This window comes from Adiantum capillus-veneris, unplaced genomic scaffold, assembly GCF_014529385.1.
Source record: "Adiantum capillus-veneris isolate H3 unplaced genomic scaffold, ASM1452938v2 Hic_scaffold_401, whole genome shotgun sequence".
NCBI classification, from domain to species: domain Eukaryota; kingdom Viridiplantae; phylum Streptophyta; class Polypodiopsida; order Polypodiales; family Pteridaceae; genus Adiantum; species Adiantum capillus-veneris.
Window position 1 is genome coordinate 13392 of NW_028221499.1, and position 18681 is coordinate 32072.

General features: G+C 41.4%; 1 protein-coding gene and 1 pseudogene across 1 annotated transcript; one reads left to right on the forward strand and one right to left on the reverse strand.

Annotated features, from left to right (window-relative positions):
* Nucleotides 1–7022: 7022 nt before the first annotated feature.
* LOC147416877 (squalene epoxidase 3-like) lies at nucleotides 7023–9868 on the reverse strand. Its single transcript, XM_086508000.1, has 8 exons — nucleotides 9443–9868; nucleotides 9035–9146; nucleotides 8751–8925; nucleotides 8505–8673; nucleotides 8209–8427; nucleotides 7687–7962; nucleotides 7289–7567; nucleotides 7023–7199 (listed from the first exon to the last, which is right to left on the reverse strand). Exons 1-8 carry the CDS (start codon nucleotides 9722–9724, stop codon nucleotides 7023–7025), a joined length of 1689 nt encoding a protein of 562 aa, XP_086364126.1. The 5' UTR covers nucleotides 9725–9868.
* Nucleotides 9869–10476: 608 nt separating this feature from the next.
* Nucleotides 10477–11484, forward strand: LOC147416878 (uncharacterized; annotated as a pseudogene).
* The last annotated feature ends 7197 nt before the right edge of the window (nucleotides 11485–18681 follow it).

Sequence of the window (18681 nt, forward strand, 5' to 3'; positions counted from 1 at the left end):
ATTCAACATCCATCGATCAAACTTCAAGTACCATTGTCTTGATGCTTGCTTTAAACCATACAAGCTCTTCTTTAATCTGCAAACCATTTTCTCCTTACCTTTTACTTCATACCCCTTTGGTTGAAGCATGTAGATTTCCTCCTCTAAGTCACCGTGAGGGAATGCCGTATTTACATCCATTTGCTCGAGATTTAGATCATGAGAAGCCACAAGGCTTAAGACAAGCCTAATTGAGTTCATTTTTATAACAGGAGAAAATATTTCATTGAAGTCAATACCTTTCTTTTGAGAAAAACCTTTTACCACAAGCCTAAACTTGTACCTTTTCTTCCCACCTTCTTCTTCCTTTAGCTTGTACACCCATTTGTTTTGAAGTGCCCGCTTACCTTTAGGCAACTCAACCAACTCCCATGTTTGGTTGCGATGTAGTGAGTCCATCTCCACTTGCATGCTCTTCGTCCATTCTTCTTTGGATTCATGTTGCATAGCTTCTTCATATGATTCCGGCTCTCCAGAATCTGAGATCAAGAGATGGTTGAAGGAAGGAAAAAACCTTTCTGGAGGTCTACTTGCTCTTGTAGATCTTCGGGGAATAGGTTGAGGCTCCTCATTTGGTTGACGTTGTTGCATATTGTCATCGTTTGCAGTCCTTGAGTCTTCACCGTCCTCAAGCTCCATGTACTCATCACCTGTTTCTTTTGTTTGTTTTCTTTCCAAGTAATCTTTGTACATATTTTGTTCGTTAAAAATTACATCCCTACTCCTTAAGATTTTACCATCTTCAGGATTCCATAGGCGATACCCAAAGTCTCCTTCTCCATAGCCAATGAAGAAACACTTTTTGGACTTTGCATCTAACTTTGATCTTAGGCTTCTATCCATGTGCATGAAAGCCTCACAGCCAAACACTTTGAGAAATGAATAATTCACCGGTTTACCTGTCCATGCCTCTTCTGGAACTCCCCCATCCAATGCCGTTGAGGGTGACCGATTGATTAAGTACACAGATGTACTTACAGCTTCCGCCAAAGCTCAAGCGGTAGGCCTGCATGTAGCCGGATACTTCGTGCTCGTTCCATGATTGTCCTATTCATCCTTTCCGAAATCCCATTTTGTTGAGGTGTCCTTGGGGTTGTCCTTTGCCTCCGAATTCCATTGCTAGCACAAAAGCTTTCAAAAGCTTGGCTGCAATATTTGCCTCCATTGTCGGATCTGAGGCATTTAACCTTGGTACCTGTTTCATTCTCCACAAAGTCTTTCCACCTTTGAATTATGGAAAATACATCGGATTTATTCTTCATGACATAAACCCATGTTTTTCTAGTCGCATCGTCTATGAATGTTACATAGTACAATGAGCCACCAAGTGATGGTGTACTTGCAGGACCCCAAACATCAGAATGAACCAACTCAAGTTTTTTATTTTTTCTTTCATTTCCTGATTTTTGAAATTTTACCCTCTTTTGTTTACCATAAACACAATCTTCACAGAACTCTAAGTCCACTTCTTTCAAACCTGGTAGAAGCTTCTTTGTTTGAAGGATTTGCATTCCTTTGGCACTCATATGCCCAACGTAGCGTAGCGCCACACCGCACTGTCAACTTCTGTAGTTGTTGCACAAGCTGAAGGTTGCGTGCTAACAGTACACAAGTAAAGTGTACCGACTTTTTCACCCTTGGCAACCACCAAAGCTCCCTTTGAGATCTTCCACCGTTTGTTTCCGAATGCAATGTTGTGACCTTCATCGTCCAATTGTCCTGTAGAGATCAAATTTTTGCGAAGAGAAGGAACATGCCTAACATCTTTAAGCTTCCATTCATTTCCGTTAGCAGTTTTGACAGAAACTGTACCTTTTCCGAAAATCTCACAAGCTTCATCATCTCCCAAGGATACATACCCAAAATTACCTTTGGTGTAGTCTTGGAAATGTTGCTTGTGTGGTGTCGCATGGAATGAAGCCCCGGAATCTACTATCCAGAAATTAGACACATTGTCTAATGAGAGAATTAGAGCATCTTGCTCTACTTTACCTGCCACATTGGCCTCCGATGTTGGCTTGTTGTCTTGAGACTCTGTCTCCTTCTTCTTCTTGGACCAGCAATCCTTCTTGACGTGGCCCTTCTTGCCGCAGTTCCAACATTCAAGAACTGACTTTGTGCATGACTTGATCCGCCTTGAGCGATCATGGCCCTTTTGGTTTTTGAACCTCTCCTTAAGCCTTCCTCTTGTTTCCACTGATAGTGCAGCACTTGATGATTCTCCTGTGCTTCTCCTTCGCATTTCCTCGCTTAGGAGAACACCCACAACATCATCAAACTTAAGAGTATTTGTGCCAGAGATAGAATTACTTACAGCCATCACAAGGCTGTCCCAACTATCTGGTAGAGATGATAGTATAAGGAGAGCTCACACTTCGTCATCGAAATTTATTTTCACTGATCGAAGTTGACTTATGTTGTGTTAAAGTCATTTAGGTGTTCTGCAACTGAACCATTCTCTGCCATCTTTAGATTATACAAGCACTTCATAAGAAATACCTTATTGGATGCCGATGGTTTCTCGTAGAAGTCGTCAAGTGACTTCATCAAGTCCTCCGTGGTCTTCATCTCCGAAACATTGAAGGCCACCGTTGACGCCAAGCTTAACCGGATTCCCAGTGACTTTCGATCAAGGACAATCCATGCTTCATCTGCCATTGTTGCGGGCTTCTTCGCAAGACCGCCTAGTGGCAAATAGAGGTCCTTCTGGTAGAGATAGTCTTCAATCTGCATCTTCCAATGTTGGTAGTTTTTGCCGTTAAACTTCTCAATCTTGAGCTTCCCTTCCTCCGCCATAACTCCCACTCAATTCAAGGAATCCTTTCCTTGAGACAATTTAGCTACGAGCAAACCTTGCTCTGATACCAGTTGTTAGGAAATAAGACGTAGCTAAATAGATAATTGAGTAGATTACTTAATGGAGAGAGAAGGATTTATATACATGAGATTATAGAGTAGAGAGAGAGAGAGAGTACACACGATATACGTGGTTCACCCAATGTGGGCTACGTCCACGGGAAAGCAGCCACTCAATGGCTTTAGTACTTCAAAACAAGAAGTAGTTTACAAAGGGATTATACCCTTAATGGAGCTCCCTCCTTGCTTCACTCTCACCACCTCACACTCACCTTGTTGCATCAACTTCACACTACGAAATGTGTGTAGAAATGGTCTCCTTTTATAGGCCAAAAGGGCTGCCCTCTCTTATGAGAGACAGCCATGTGTAGCCGCCCTTGTGCGAATAAGTCCAAATCGGACCCTCCAATCCGCCCATGTGTGGCCTCCCTTGAGAAGACAAGTCCGCTTCTGAATTGGGCCACCGGCCATTGACTTCCGACCACCGGCCACTGGCCATTGACTTCAGACCACCGGCCATCGGCCATTGACTACCGGCCACCGGCCAACCGGCCGGTTGTTTTCCGACCACATTCCGACCGCCGTCCGGCCATAATATTCCGGTAAAAAAGAATATTCCGGCCTTTAAAGTTGCCCCTGATTCTTGTCCGTGAAAATTTTGGTTTCCGGTGAGTGATTTTCCTTCACGCACGATGGCTTCTCCTCATAATGGGGACCTTACAAATGTGCGCTTTTACCACAGAAAATTACAAGGGTAAATCAGGCTCTATACTTAACAGGTACTGCGAAACTATTGAAAGGACACTAAAGGTTAATTTTAGAACCTTTCATACCTTCATCTTCGAGTGCAAGTGGTTTGCAAACGTGTCTAGACGACATGAGAATGACCTCTACATGGTCGACTCTAGTGTGCATCACACAGGAAGGTATGACAATTTAGTTTTGCCGCGCAATTATGAGCAAGTGAGTGAGATATATCTGTTTTATTCTTATTTGCTTGTAGCGTTAGTTATACCAATGTTACTCACTTTGAGATTCTATTTTATAGGTCATCTATATCCTAGCAATCTACCAACCAAAACTTTGGTTGGTAATTCCCGTAACACCTCGGGGTAGAACCATTTTTTCCACTAATGAAGTGGAGACTATCTTTGACCCTCTTCCACCTACGAATTTGGAAGAGGTGGAAACAGAGGAGAGGGAGGTCAATGAATCAAGTCCGACGGCAGCAAGTCTTAGCGAAGATGATTGTCATGATGATGAAGATGATGAGATGGAGGATGAAGAAATCGAAGATGATGAAGGCAATGCATCCAAACGACAATTTCGTTTCTCAGTTTATTGATTTAGGAGCCATGGGCTTAGAATTGGATGATGCCTCATGTAGAGATCTTTTGGAAGATGATTCATAAACATTTTTCAGTTATGAAGTTTTTTGGTCCTGTAATCCATTCATCTCTCTCTCACCCCTCTTCGTCTCTTTAGATTTAGGAATACGCTCAATTATGTTAATCAATTGACAGTAATTATTTTAGTTGTAACCAAGTGTAATCTTATATCCCCCCTCCTCCTCCTCTCTCTCTCTCTCTCTCTCTCTCTCTCTCTCTCTCTCTTTCTCTTCTTTTTTAAATTTAAAAATTTTATACACTATTCTTTATTTTTTATTGAGAGGAGGGAAACACCAAAATTGAAGGGGGGGAGGGGGGAAAGGGAGGGGGTTTAAGCCAGAATTTGAAAGTTTAGGCGCTAAATTTGGCTGTCGGATATAACAACGATAATCAACGCGGTAATAACAACGGTAATCTACGCGGTAATGATAGCGGAAACAGTCGCGGTATTATTTTAAACACAAAAAAAAACCCACCCTCCTCTCTCTTGTTTCCCTACTTGCATTTGCACCTTCTCTCTACAAAACGTGATAAAACAGCGCCATAAACACTTGGAGATTTTCATAGTGCTTGCGAGATCTGAAGCGGCAAGAACGTTTTTCTTAACTGAACAAAGGGAGCCGATTTAGGACTTATAGCAATGACTGCTACATGATAGAAATCATGGGTTTGGGATTTAAGATTGGCTTGAGGACATGGTATTGAAGACTCTATGTATATATTTTAATACATATTTTTAATAAACAAACATAATCGTCTATTTTTTATTTAATTTAAAGTTCTAACTTAAAGAATTAACAAAAAGAGAGAGAGCGTTGTTTACCATAATTCATCTTGAAGTCAAAATTGTAAATTTGTATCGCTTATGTACGCACCGATCCGACCAAGGTCCACACTACTATGCGAAATGCAAACAATATGAGCAACGAGAACAATCACAAATGCAAGAACACCGGCGCCAGAGAGAGAGAGAGAGAGAGAGAGAGAGAGAGAGAGAGAGAGAGAGAAGAGAGAGAGAGAGAGTTAGAGTTTGTGGGTGTGTGTGTTCCACTCAAGAGCTAGAGTTTGTATATGTGTGTAAAAGAGCTAGAGAGAGAGAGAGAGAGAGAGAGAGAGAGAGAGAGAGAGAGAGAGAGAGAGAGAGAGAGAGCACTAGAGCCAGAGTTTTGTATGTGTGTTTCACCCAAGAGCTAGTGTGTGTGTGAGAGAGAGAGAGGGAAGGAGAGAGATCATTTAAAGATCTCGAGTGAAAATTGCACATCATATAGTCGTTGCGCGTCCAAACCATCGCTGATGCAACCTTTAAAAAAAAAAACAATCCGTCGCTTAAGCAGCTCCCTGCTCATGCTACGCGTCACTTATGCCACGCATTTTGCCACACGTCGTTTATGCCACGCGCCACTTATGTGACGCAAAGTAAAAATCTCATTTCAATTGCTTATGCGACGGCTACGTGTCGCTAGAACCCTCGCGAATAGCCTTGTTTATGCGACGTACAATAGCAACGGTTAGAGCGAAGCCGTTTTGCCTCGTTAATGCGATGATAATTCGTCGTTGTAGCCCTCGCTGTAGGGGGCAAATGTAGTAGTGCCATTTGGAGGGGGGACCGGCTCCATGTAAATCTGGTCCTCAACTATTGTGAATAGCTTAATTTCTCTCTCTTTTGAAGTATTGTTCATGCCTATCTAACAGGTGTTATGCTTTTTGTTGCTCTCTCCATCCAAGCACTCTTGCTATGCTCATTATGAATGTATTCTAATGAAATGCTCACTATGTTTATGCTATTTTCCTCTACACACAAGTTACTAGGCCATTAAATGTTACAATAGGTGTTAATTTTTACCTACTTTGTGGTACGATCTTTAAGAATATGATTAGAAAAAATTCACATCGAGTACTTGCAAGTTCTTGAGTGCAAATTATTTTCATAATGTGTTTTGGTGTTCTCACTCTATAGGACGAAAAAATATTATGTATTGATAAGTTTCTCTTATGAAGTGAAGAAGGTAAGTAATAATTAAGAGCTTGATCATTTTTTACATCACTACTTTATTTTTTCCTCACGTTGAGAGTAAAAAAAATTGACGCATAGATAAGAAAAAATAACCTTTGACCAAAAAAAAAGGATGAGAAAAATAATTTGCACTTCTTGGGTTTTTACACATAAGAGTGCAAAAGGGGATGGAAAAAATTCCTTTTTCTCAAAGTGCAAAAAAGGTCTAAAACTTGTAGTGATAGAATTTAGAGATAAGACATAAATAATGAAGATTAAGAGAAAATACTAGAATAGAACACACCAACATCCCTACTTCGGGATGGATGTAATATCTTACTTAGAAGTTGATAGCAGACAAACAATGACACTTGCAACTAACGTTGTATCACATAATAGTTCTAGAATCTAGTCCCTCTGAGGATGGGCCTCTAATGCATGGATTAATCGTAGGTTTTATAATTTTTGCACATAACAAATTGTCATGGGATTACACAAGGGCAACAACTCTTCACGCTAGGAGCTTGACCAAAGAGGAAGGCTAGGGTGGATATGTTTTGGCATTGCTTTTTGATGGGCTGATTGGATTAAATCATTTCATCCTTTAGGACGGGCAACCATGGATGTTTCAATTACCGACTCATGCAGGTTTGAAGGGAAAGTCTTCAGTCTACTTTCAGTTCATGTGCGACGCTGCATCATCTTTAACATGATTTTTCGTTTTGAATCTGCTTGCGCCACACTCACTAGTACAGCTGCTCATTGCTCAGTTTGACTGAATCGACCTTCACACGGCCCTTGGCAGAAAATGTGCTCATGCATTCTGCAGGAGGTGCTTTGTAATAAGCTGGAATTGTGTTGGGGAAGAACATTTGCCGGACACCCTCTGCCCTAATGATCGGGAAGATGATGTTTGCCGCACCCTACCAAGTCAAACGAGTGAGAATGCTCAGCAAATGTGATGTAGGGCATCATAGCCCAATAATATGGCTATTATACAAGGAAAACAAACCATGATCAATCGTGTTCCAAGCCACACCCTCTTGAATGAAGGAAATGGTATCAATATGCGGCCCACCCCAAAGACTGCAACAGCACAAAAATGTGCTAGCAAGCTCAAAGGCTGCGGATTTAGACCCGACAATAATGCTACAGGTCCAGTGGAGAATGCGCCTCCTAAGCTCAGGTAGTCAAAGCAAGCCTGCCTCATCTCCTTCATTGCAATATCAGGTGAAGCACAGAAGACCTTGTATAGAGCACCGGCTAGAGTGTTTATAGTTGATGCCACTGGCTGTGCGCAGAATATAAAGATTAGTGTCGTATCGATGACATACAATTTGTGCAATCTCACTGAAGCTAAATATTAAAGAGACTAGTGCGAGATTGATCTCCGGCCATGAGCTAAATTACCTTCCGCAAAGTGTAGAACTTCTCCAAGTAATCACATAATGCTGCAGAATCGTGAAAATTTTTCAATGGTCGGAGCAAGTCTCTCAGCAGGACAATGTCGGACAAGGCAACGGTCATCCCCCCTCCTGTCAGCGGATGTCGCATGTTAAATGCATCTCCCAAGAGAATCGCTCCTGGACGTGGGACAGGGAAAGCAGGCATGCTTTTGTTTGGCATCGAGCGGATGTTTCTCCGCTCTAATGCTATCAAAAAGGTTTTTTGCAGCTGATCAGGTACCTGGACAAGGGAGAAACTTATGTCTAATTAGATGAACTTATACAATCACAATTGCATAAACCATGTTTAGGGTTTATTGTTTAGTTGGAGAACAAAGAGAAAAACTGACTCAGAATCAAAAGAAAGGTTTAGGGTTCAGTGTTTGATTGATAATCCACATTTTGAAAGCCAGTCCATAATTAGAGATCTACTTTGTTAGCGAAAACGAAAGAAATGTAGATTGGTAAGGCTGGGCTATGCGTTTACCTGAGGCACCACCACCGTTTTCAAGTAGCTTGTCATCTCGCCACTGGCTATAGAGGGCACTTTTTCGCTAGGGATGTCAACCAAGCACCGCACCTCCGTGCTGCTAATTGGATAGAACAAGATAGGTGCTGGGTCTGCCAGTACGACATGCCCATAATTGGCATGTGGAAGGTTGCAGTTCTCTAAGACCAGTCCGACGAAGCATGAAGAGATTTCAGGCTGGATACCAAAAGAATCATTTAGCGCTCTCTCTCTCTCTCTCTCTCTCTCTCTCTCTCTCTCTCTCACAAAAGTACCTTGGATGTGCATAACGTGCGCCTGAGGTTGGAGAAGCATCCATCACAAATGACTGTTAGAGGAGCATATACCGCCATTTCAGTTCCACCAGCAACCCTATACTTGACACCCTTCACAATGCCATCCTCTTCAACAAGGGAACGCACAGAACCTTGTTGTAGCGTAACCCTGGACAGCAAACAAGTATGTGGTAGATTGCAACAGACAATTCCTGATATAGGTGGCAGATTGAGGATGGTCCTTACGTTGGAAGATTAGAAGCTTTGCCTCGCATTTTTTGAATGAAGCGCCCATTATGAAAACTCCTTCCAGCAACATCACCATCATAACCTTTGAGAGGATATCCTACTTTTGTGTTCCTCCCTTCTTTGAAGAGGGCATATCCCAACACTCGTTGGGCATCAATATCTTCCACACAATCTGCAAAATAGAGGTCCAGCAAGAGTATCAAACACGAGACCAGTAGCAAGGAACCAATAAACAGCATGGCCTCAGTGCTTTACACTTTCAAAACACTGCCAAGTAATACCTGCAAGACCCAGCTCTACCAGTTTCAGGTAGCCACCTGGTTGTAGAAGCTCTCCCACTATACGGTCCGGCTCCGATATATCCCTCTCAATCACGAAAACCTTTCTTCCATCCTGAACAAAATAACATAATATATAATGAGATGTCAATTGGATCAAGGTTATCAGTAATGCAGGTGAGAATGACATGCACGTAAATCGGTTACTTGTCTTCACTTAGCAGGAAACAAGATACCACACGCATGTCCACGGGCAAATGTACCACTGCGAAACACTATACGAGGCTGTTGACAACCTGACGGCTAAGTGCAATCACAGACATCCACACATCAATATGCACACTCACAAGAAGATGCATGCTTGCACGATAAGAATTATAACAGAAGGATGTTAAAGAAAAAATGGCTTACCTTTCCAAGAGAATACGCAAGGGCCGATCCGGCGACACCTGCCCCTACAACAATCACATCAATGGCATCTGATCTCTCTGACAAACCTATAATATTGTCATCGGCAATGGGGGCAATGCGATTCCTGCGTTTGCAAGGCCATCGACTGGTCTTTTGATTTCCACAGCGGGTGATGATGATCAGAAGAGCTAAAATGGCACTCAACAGAAAAACTAATGGGAAGAGCATCACGTGCATAGAGCTGTTATGAAGTAGCCAGCTTGAAGACATATTGGCGATCATGCTCTGGGGTGCCCGTGGTTGGCAAGGAAGAGCGGGAAGGGGTTAATGTAGGCGCCGAGTTCACCGTGTGTCAGCCTAGGTGGGATGTATTGTGCCGCTGCATGTAACGAAGAGTCGTGGTCTGTGAGTGTCTACGTCGGCGTGGCCCTGATTTGCTCTCATTCTTTGTCCTAAGGTTCCAAGGACGCATGTAGCAACGCGTAGTCTTTAAATGAAACTGCACTTTTTAAGTTTACCCTATAGGGTAAAATACCCATATTAGGGTACCCCCACACGCAAGGGGGGTTAGCTGTTTTGAATTACCCCCCAAAAACTTGAGAATATTGATTTGACCCCTTCAACCCATTCTCCCTCACGATCACACGGTAAATAACTTGGGGTTGAGAGAGAAAGTGACTGAGAGAAAATGGAGTTACTGTGGCGCTGGTGGTTTTTGAATAGCTCTTTGGCTTGCCCAAAGGGCTAAGGCCATAGTTGTGTATTCACTTTTTTCTTAGTGAAAAATGTCACATGTATTTTAAAAATAAAAGTAAGAAATAAAAAATAACCTATATGGTTTTGAGTGGCTCTTGAGAGGATAGGTTCATTGGATTCGGTGTCTTTTGAGTGGTTCTAGAGATTAAAGGTTAGGTGGCTGGTCAAGAGGCGTTTTTGCAAGCTGGAAGCCTTAAATGAGGTTGGTGAGAGACCATATAATGAGTGGAAGGGTTTCATTCTTCCCTCTTTTGGAGTGGAGACTCCTTGAGCTCCGTGGAGGGAGCTCTCATTACCTTTAGGTATAATGAAACCCTAGTAGGGAATGGGAGTGGGTAGGGTGTAGCAAGCTGCATTCAAGCCCGCCGGCCTATGGCGGTTCTTGGTCCTACGTGGGTGCTCTGCATGGGCTGCCTCTAGACGCTCTTGTGTTGCTCTGCTCTATCGTCCTGCTCGCCGGCTTGTGGCGGTTCTGGGCCGTGCTTGTGCTCTGCTGTCCTGTTTCCTGTATGAAGGGATGGTGGTTCATTGTCTTGCTCGCCGGCTTGTGGCGGTTCTGCGCCCGCGCTTGTGCTCTGCTATCCTGCTTCCTGCATGTGTTTGTTGAGAGAAGGGTGGCTTGTATGTTAGCGTGGTTACTCTCGCTGGTCTATGGCGTTGTTGGGCGTGATTCGGTGCCCTGCATCTCTGCGGTCTTGTGTTGTTGTGGTTTGTCGTCTTGCTCGCCAATCTCTGGCGGATCTGGGCCGCGCTTATGCTCTATTGTTCTTCTCTGCGGGTGCCTCGTGTTCTTGGTTCGCTGCTCTATATGGTGGATTGGGGTCGTGCCTTGGTGCTGTGTTGCTCTGTATCTCGGGGTTGTGTTGCTCTTTTTGCTCGTCCCCTTCGTCGATCTAAAGGGGATCTTGAAGACGCGTCCCCTTTGGTGATTTCCTCGTTGTTCGCTGCTCCTGCCATGGTGCCGTGCTGCTTTGTGCATCGAGGTTGTGCTGCTCTGTTTGGATGTCCCCTTTGCCGATCTGTGACGGAGCTTGGACGCCCATTTGTTGTACTGCTCCTGTTTTCGGTGTGGTCGTGCTGCATTGTCGTCCTCTTCGTCGGTCTGTGGTGGATCGGACCGTTTTGTTGTGCAGCTCTACTTGCGGTGTACTGCACTGCTCTCTTGTGTCGTCCTGCCTGCGAGTCTATGGCGGTTCAGTGTTATGTACGGCCTATCGACGGCATCTCTATGTTAGCTTTTGGTATGCATTAAAGAGATGTTTTATGGATTTTTATTTGTTGCTTTACTTTCATTTGGATCTTTTATTTACTGTTTTGCTCTCATCTTTGATGATTTTTGCACGGTGGTACGTAGACATTGACGGGATCGGATGCTTTGTTTGGCTGATTATTTTCTCGGGTTGAATATTTTGAAGATTTTAGATTTAACTATTATGGTGTTGATGGAGTTTATTAATGTGTAATGTTTCCGAAGTTGTTTATGTCTCGAAGCTTGTCTATTTTGTTGATAAATTTTGTGCTTTGGTCTGCTATAGAAAGTTTATTTTGCTATTTGTCAAGGTGCTCTTAATTCAAGACGATTAGCTCCACATTCTATGATGCAATCTTGGTCCATGATTTAATCCTATTGATGGATTATTTGGACTGGCTGAGCATGTGGTTAGGGTTTGGGGACAAGCGATATTGAAAATTTATGGCTCTGTGGCTATTTTTTTAATGTAAGAAAAAAAAAGAAAATGATTTACCTTCGAATATTATATTGAATGATCTCATGGTTCAATGTTTATATTGTAAAGGAAGAATGGGAACAAACCCGTTTTGATGTGTTGATTTAGAATGATTTATCTCAAATCTTTATAAAGTTTTATGTTATAAGTTTCTCTTCTTTAGTTACTCCCAATTTACTTTTAGTTGTAACTCTCATTTCATTTGAAACCTTGCACCTCTCTTCTCCTCTCTCCTCTCTCTCATAATAAGTGAGTTTATTTTCATTTATGTTTATAGATTTTATTATTATCGCAAAAGTCGAGGTAGAGTTAATGAAAAGAGGAGCCTTTTCTCTTTCTCTCTCTCTATGTAGTGTACAGGTCGTGACCCAATATTATATAATGATAGATGAGAATAAATGTAAAAATCTGCATTTACTACCAAACATTGAGTGAAACTTTCAGAGTATCTATCTTGAAGTACTCAAGATTATGCATCAAGTTTCACTCTTTGAGTTGTAAGTATATAAAAGCTAAAGGTATGTGAAGAAGCATCACGTTTTACAAGCTTCCCTATTATGAGATTACTCAATTGATTCACAGGGGTATGTAACAAGCTTTAAATCTAAATAGGAAGATACTAGCTTTGCTAATGTGCCTTGCACTTCTCTAGGAAGGTCATATTTTGTTGAATATCCTTTTGTATCTAGGCATTATGGCGGGATTATCTCTTAGCGATAAAACTATTTTTTTTATAAATGACATCCAATCTTCAATCTTCTCAACTTTTTGGAAGACATCTTTTTGTAATCAAGATGTTTTAAGGGCATTTTTGTTTGTATGTGGTGTAGATATCTCTATCAGTTCACTAGAAAATATTCTATCCAAGCACATTGTTGCAAAAATTCGTTCTCAAGACTTAGAGATATCAAGTGTGTGGCTGAAATTGTGGAATGATGAGCGTGTGGCTTGTAATGTTGACGATAAAATTCTTGAATCTTTAGTTTGCCAACGTATGAGTACAAGAACAAATTCTGTTTTTCTTTCAATCAATTTGATCACTCTAGCTTTCCATGTCTTGGAGTTTCAATGTATTGTTCATGTGTTTCAAGAACAAAATCATCAACATTCCTTCAATGCTAATCCTTGTGTTGCATCTTCTTCCTCCTCTCGTGGCTTTTTGGTCTTTATTTGTCAAGGTGGATTGTTTGTTTTTCCACAATCAGCTTCGATCGAGAAACGTAAGCGTTGCTCTTGGTCTAAAGATCTTGCCGCTAGATAGCTTGATGTTGTGAAGAATTTTCCAAATGAGACAGCATCGCATATAGCTTCTCAATTTCAAACACAAGTCTATTCTTCTCACACTTTGAAACAAATTCAAAACAAAGTTTACTCAATATGGAAAATGTTGCATGAAGACAATGTTGTGCCTCAATCAAATAAGAGATCTAGGAAATGAAAATATGTAGTGGAAATACAAGACACTACTTCATATGCATATTTTAAGTTGTGGTAGTCTTGTGTTCCAAAAGAATTTGCATCGTTTGACCCTACTCGAAGCATCTTTTCTTCAAACCTTGACACGATTGCAAACATTTAACTATGTTTTGCAGACAAAAGAGTTTGTTTCTCTTGCAAGCAAAGCTTAAAATCTCAAAGAAAGCCGCTCTTTTGCCTCTAGACACTCTCAATATCGCTCTCAGAACCAACAATTTTTCTCAAAAGACAACCAAAATATATATACACAAACAATTTCAACAAAAAAATGTGCACATTGTGGGATGGCAATCTTGATATTTAGTTTATTTTCAACCCTCATGGAGCTATTGCATACTGTACATCATACATGACAAAAACAGATTCAACCACAAGCAAAGCAATCGACAAAATCCTTGACAAATGCAAGAAAGAGAGTCTTCCTGCAATGGAGCGGCTTAAGAAAATCGGAGGTGCCTTGATCAATGCTCAAGAGATCACAGCTCAACAAGAAAACATACATTTCACTATCTTCCATTGCATAGCACAAGCAGACAATTTATCTTCATTAATGCAAACTTCCAAACCCAAAGGACACTTTTGTTAAAGAGGAAGACTTCCTTGTAAACACTTCATCTTGATGACACAGACATATTCTTTGATGATATCCTAACAAAGTATGCAAAAATACCACCTAGTGTTAGGAAAATAAGACGTAGCTAAATAGATTTTTGAGTAGATTACTTAATGGAGAGAGATAGATTTCACACACAAGAGATTATAGAGTAGAGAGAGAGAGAGAGAGAATACACACGATATACGTGGTTCACCCAATGTGGGCTACGTCCACGGGAAAGCAGCCACTCAATGGCTTTAGCACTTCAAAAGAAGAAGTAGTTTACAAAGGGATTAAACCCTTGATAGAGCTCCCGCCTTGCTTCACTCTCACTACCTCACACTCAACTTGTTGCATCAACTTCACACTATAAAATGTGTGTAGAAATGGCCTCCTTTTATAGGCCAAAAGGGCTGCCCTCTCTTATGAGAGGCAGCCATGTGTAGCCGCCCTTCTGCGAATAAGTCCAAATCGGACCCTCCAATCCGCCCATGTGTGGCCGCCCTTGAGAAGACAAGTCCGCTTTTGAATTCGGCCACCGGCCACCGGCCATTGACTTCCGACCACCGGCCATCGGCCATTGACTACCGGCCACCGGCCAACCGACCGGTTGTTTTCCGACCACTTTCTGGTCGCCGTCCGGCCATAATATTCCGGCGAAAAGGAATATTTCAGCGGAAAAAAAAAGTCTCGGGGGCCTCCGCCCCTGAGGCCTCTAAAGTTGCCCCTGATTCTTGTCCGTGAAAATTTTGGTTTCCGGTGAGTGATTTTCCTTCACACACGATGAGTTCTCCTCATAATGGGGCCTTACAAATGTGCGCTTTTACCATAGAAAATTACAAGGGTAAATCAGGCTCCATACTTAACACCTAGCATAGGAAATCTTTGCTTGGCAGAGTATGCAAGCAACTACACTATCTCACAAGGAACACACCACAAGTGCAAGAAGCCTCGTATCATCAGATATACAAACTTCAACAAGGAGATCGACAACGAGAGACATTACCACCAACTATGTCTACTGTTTCTGCCATTCACAAGTGATGAATACAAGTTCGATGCTTTGACATCAACTTGGAGGGAGAGATATGAGTCTAATATTGCTACAATTGCACAAAACATGGATCCTTTCACAAAACTAGAAATCAAAAATCAAGAATCATCAACATCATGCTCAATCTCCTCACAAGAAACTCAACTAGAACGGTTCACTTATGAGCTTGATCTCGACCTACCAAGCACAATGCATCATACCACTCAACTACTACCAACATCATCCAGATTCCTTTGCATGGCAAATGAAGAACATCACTCAATTTTCATGAGTTTGAATATAGAGCAAAGACATCTTTATGATGATCTCATGACATGAAAGAGAGTATATCCTAATAACAGAATCCACCTTTTTTTAACAGGGGGCGCCGAAACAGGAAAAAACTTTACTTTGCGTGCAATCGTCCAAGGCCTAGTCCAACACTATCCACCTTCGATAGAAGGAAACATTGAACTTCCAACAACATTGTTGATGGCATATACAAGCAAAGCAGCATTCAACCTTGGTGGCACAACAATTCAATCTGCATTGCACCTTCCATTGATGCTAGCTGAGATGGTCCCTCTTTCCAACGACACTCCGACGAGGCTTCCTTGATAGGCAAGAGACTGCTGCGTATTATTGACAGAAGACTCCAATCTATAAAGCACAAACACAACACACCCTTTGGTGACCTAGAAGTTATCTTCTGTGGTGATTTTTGCCAAGCAAGCCATGTCCGGGATCGATGGATATTCAGCGACACAAACAATACACTTGACATCCTCACACCATCAAGCTGGAACACACATGTCACATGCGCTAAGCTAACAACACCAATGCGCCAATCAAATGAATTGTTTATAGAGGTCTTAAATATGATACGTGTTGCAGAGCAAACACAAAGACACTTGGCATTTATCAATGACACATTTGGAAACAACAAATTCAGCATTTTTACAACACCTCATCTTTTCTTCACAAATAAACTAAAGTCCAAGCACAAACAAACGGTCTTTGAGAACTGACAAGAGACACCATACATCATCAAGGCTCATGACAAATTCCAAAAAACATGCTCAAAGAACCTAGTCATTTCAAACAACCCTCAAGTAAGTGCTAGATTATCCTCCATCCTTGAGCTAAAGCCAGGAATGATAGTCGAGCAATGTGCTTGATGGTTTGGTGAATGGTGCGGATGGAATCTTCCAAAGAACAACAAAGCACAATCATTGATAGCATTCTTTGATACCTTAATTGGAAGAAGACAACGACCCCAAAATGCACATCTTTACCATGGAAACATAAACAAACAATGGACACCAATACTTCAAGTCACGAAAGAATTTCAAGTAGGCAAGAACCCACTCAACCTAGTCTCAAGAACACAACTCCCAATACAAGAAGCGAACACACGCATAATCCATAGACCCCAAGGCTTGACAATGGCAACAATCGCATTTGACCCTACTGGGATCCAATCTCATGGCTTAGTCTACACAGCTCTGTCACGTATCAAAGACCCTAAAAAACTTCATATTCTTAGTCCCATTCTCAAGAGCCATATCAAAAGTGACCCCATACAACCTGAAAGAAATCAAACGCCTTCGAACGAATGCTAGGTGGTCCTACTTGAACAAGCCCCTGGTTGCAATTGCGCAAACACACCATATTGTTGCATCATTAAACATCGTCTCAATCAAAAAACACATTGACCACATGAAGGCAGACCCAAACTTCATGTCATCCAGTATCTTGTGCTTCCAAGAAACAAAACAAAAGAAAAGTACGAACCCCCTAACACCAGACTTTGAGTATATTCAACATTATAATGGTTATGGTCTATCTATATTCCACCATCCAAGCATTCAATCCATATCTAAAAAAACTATCTCAAGAGCAGGACTTGAAATAATCGATGCAACTTTCTCTTTTAGAAGTCAAACTTCAACTCATATCCATGTCATGAATGTATACAAATCACCCAAGACACCAATAAAGACACTTCTTTTAGAACTCCAGCACTTGATACAAGAAAACGATAAAAAAAACTTGAGCATCATACTAGGAGACTTCAACATCGATATCAGCACCACAAACACCCAATACCAACATTTGGAGTCTCTACTTCATTTGGAGAATTATCAGCAAATCCAAGAAACAACAACCATCTATAATTCAATGCTAGACCATATTTGGGTGAGAAGCCAACAACCTCACTACATTTGTGGCACAAGATTTTTCTTTTGGTCAGATCATTCGATCACATATATACTGCTTCCAAAATAAATAGACCAAACATCATTGGAGGGGACACCTCCCCTCCCTTCCCCCCCCACACCAACCCATCAAAGCAAAGAAAATCTACATTCATGCCGTCCAACTACCTCCCTTGATGTATATCAACTCATCCCACCCTATGTATCAAACACAAATTTTGTAACCTACAACCATTTTGTCAACATAGTTTTTTCCCCTGCTCGATCTCGAACCTAAGCATGCGTGTAAGGCAGTTACTTAATCTCTAAAAAAAATTTCTTCCAAACCAACTGCTGCTAGATTCAATGGATTGCCACCTGCCTCTCTTTCTCAGTTAATTTTTGGTTTCCATTTTTTGTTAGCAAAACAAATTCCTATGGTTGGCCCCGTGATTTTATCACTTTTTTTCCTCTTGTTTAATCTTAGTGAAAGAAAACTTCAAAAGTTTGAATAAAGGAATATAATAAAAAAAATATGTCATGCACATCTTTTGATTTTTTTTTACATCACTTTCACTTCTTTTGATGATCTTAACGAGCTAGGAATAAATACTAATGATGGAAAAGACTAAAAACTTAGAGAGTTTTAAAAAATCTAGGGGCATTTCACCCATCCATAGGCAATCTAGAAGATCCCAATGTTTATTATTTTTGGTTACCAAATGAGATTGAGCTAACTGGAGCCCAAATGCCATGCAGTTTCTCTACCCCCCTCTCAAAATAACAATAACGGACTTTGTATGACGTGTGGCCACGACATGTGATGGTAATTTTACCCATGTAACAAATTACCCTCACTGTGTGGGGGGTACCTTAAGAACATCAAAATTTGAATTGCTCACCGGGCGTTCTCCCCTCCCTGACTACAATTTTGGAGCAATAATTATCTCATCAAATTTTCCTTCTCAAGGTCTTTCTGCACATATAGCAATGATTCACGCAATGCTCCACACAGAGAACCATACTCCCGCAGATACTCTTTGCTGTTTATCTTCTCAAGTTTTTTGAACATCTTTGTCAATGTCGTGTATGAAGTGATTTTTGCCTATCCATTGCATTGAGGGTGATGATGCATAGAGATTATGTATCACAAGAACACAGTCAAATAATGTTTGTAGGAAAGTCTTTTTCCCTAGACGACTAGGTTTGGTCCTTGCCAAGATGCAAATTAGAAACACTAGTAGAAATTTTAAAATTTGTAGGATTTTGACACTATATTTTTCTCATATATTTTACCAATTTTTTCCCCTTTACCTGGTTTGTGACCAACTAATCTTGATAAATAACCGGCTCAAGGCTAAGCTGAGGCAAACCTTTCCGAACACTACATCCAAATGAACTTTCCATCCACCTTCCACCTCAGTCAAGAAGAGGGAGACTTGATAGTGACCCAA

Excerpts from the sequence above, each read along its gene's own strand:
- LOC147416877 (XM_086508000.1), bottom strand. The coding sequence starts at position 9,724 with ATGATCGCCAATATGTCTTCAAGCTGGCTACTTCATAACAGCTCTATG. Across the intron at positions 8,674-8,750 it reads AAAGCTTCTAATCTTCCAAC|GGTTACGCTACAACAAGGTT; the intron begins GTAAGGACCATC and ends TTTGCTGTCCAG. Across the intron at positions 7,200-7,288 it reads TTGGAACACGATTGATCATG|GGTGCGGCAAACATCATCTT; the intron begins GTTTGTTTTCCT and ends TTGACTTGGTAG.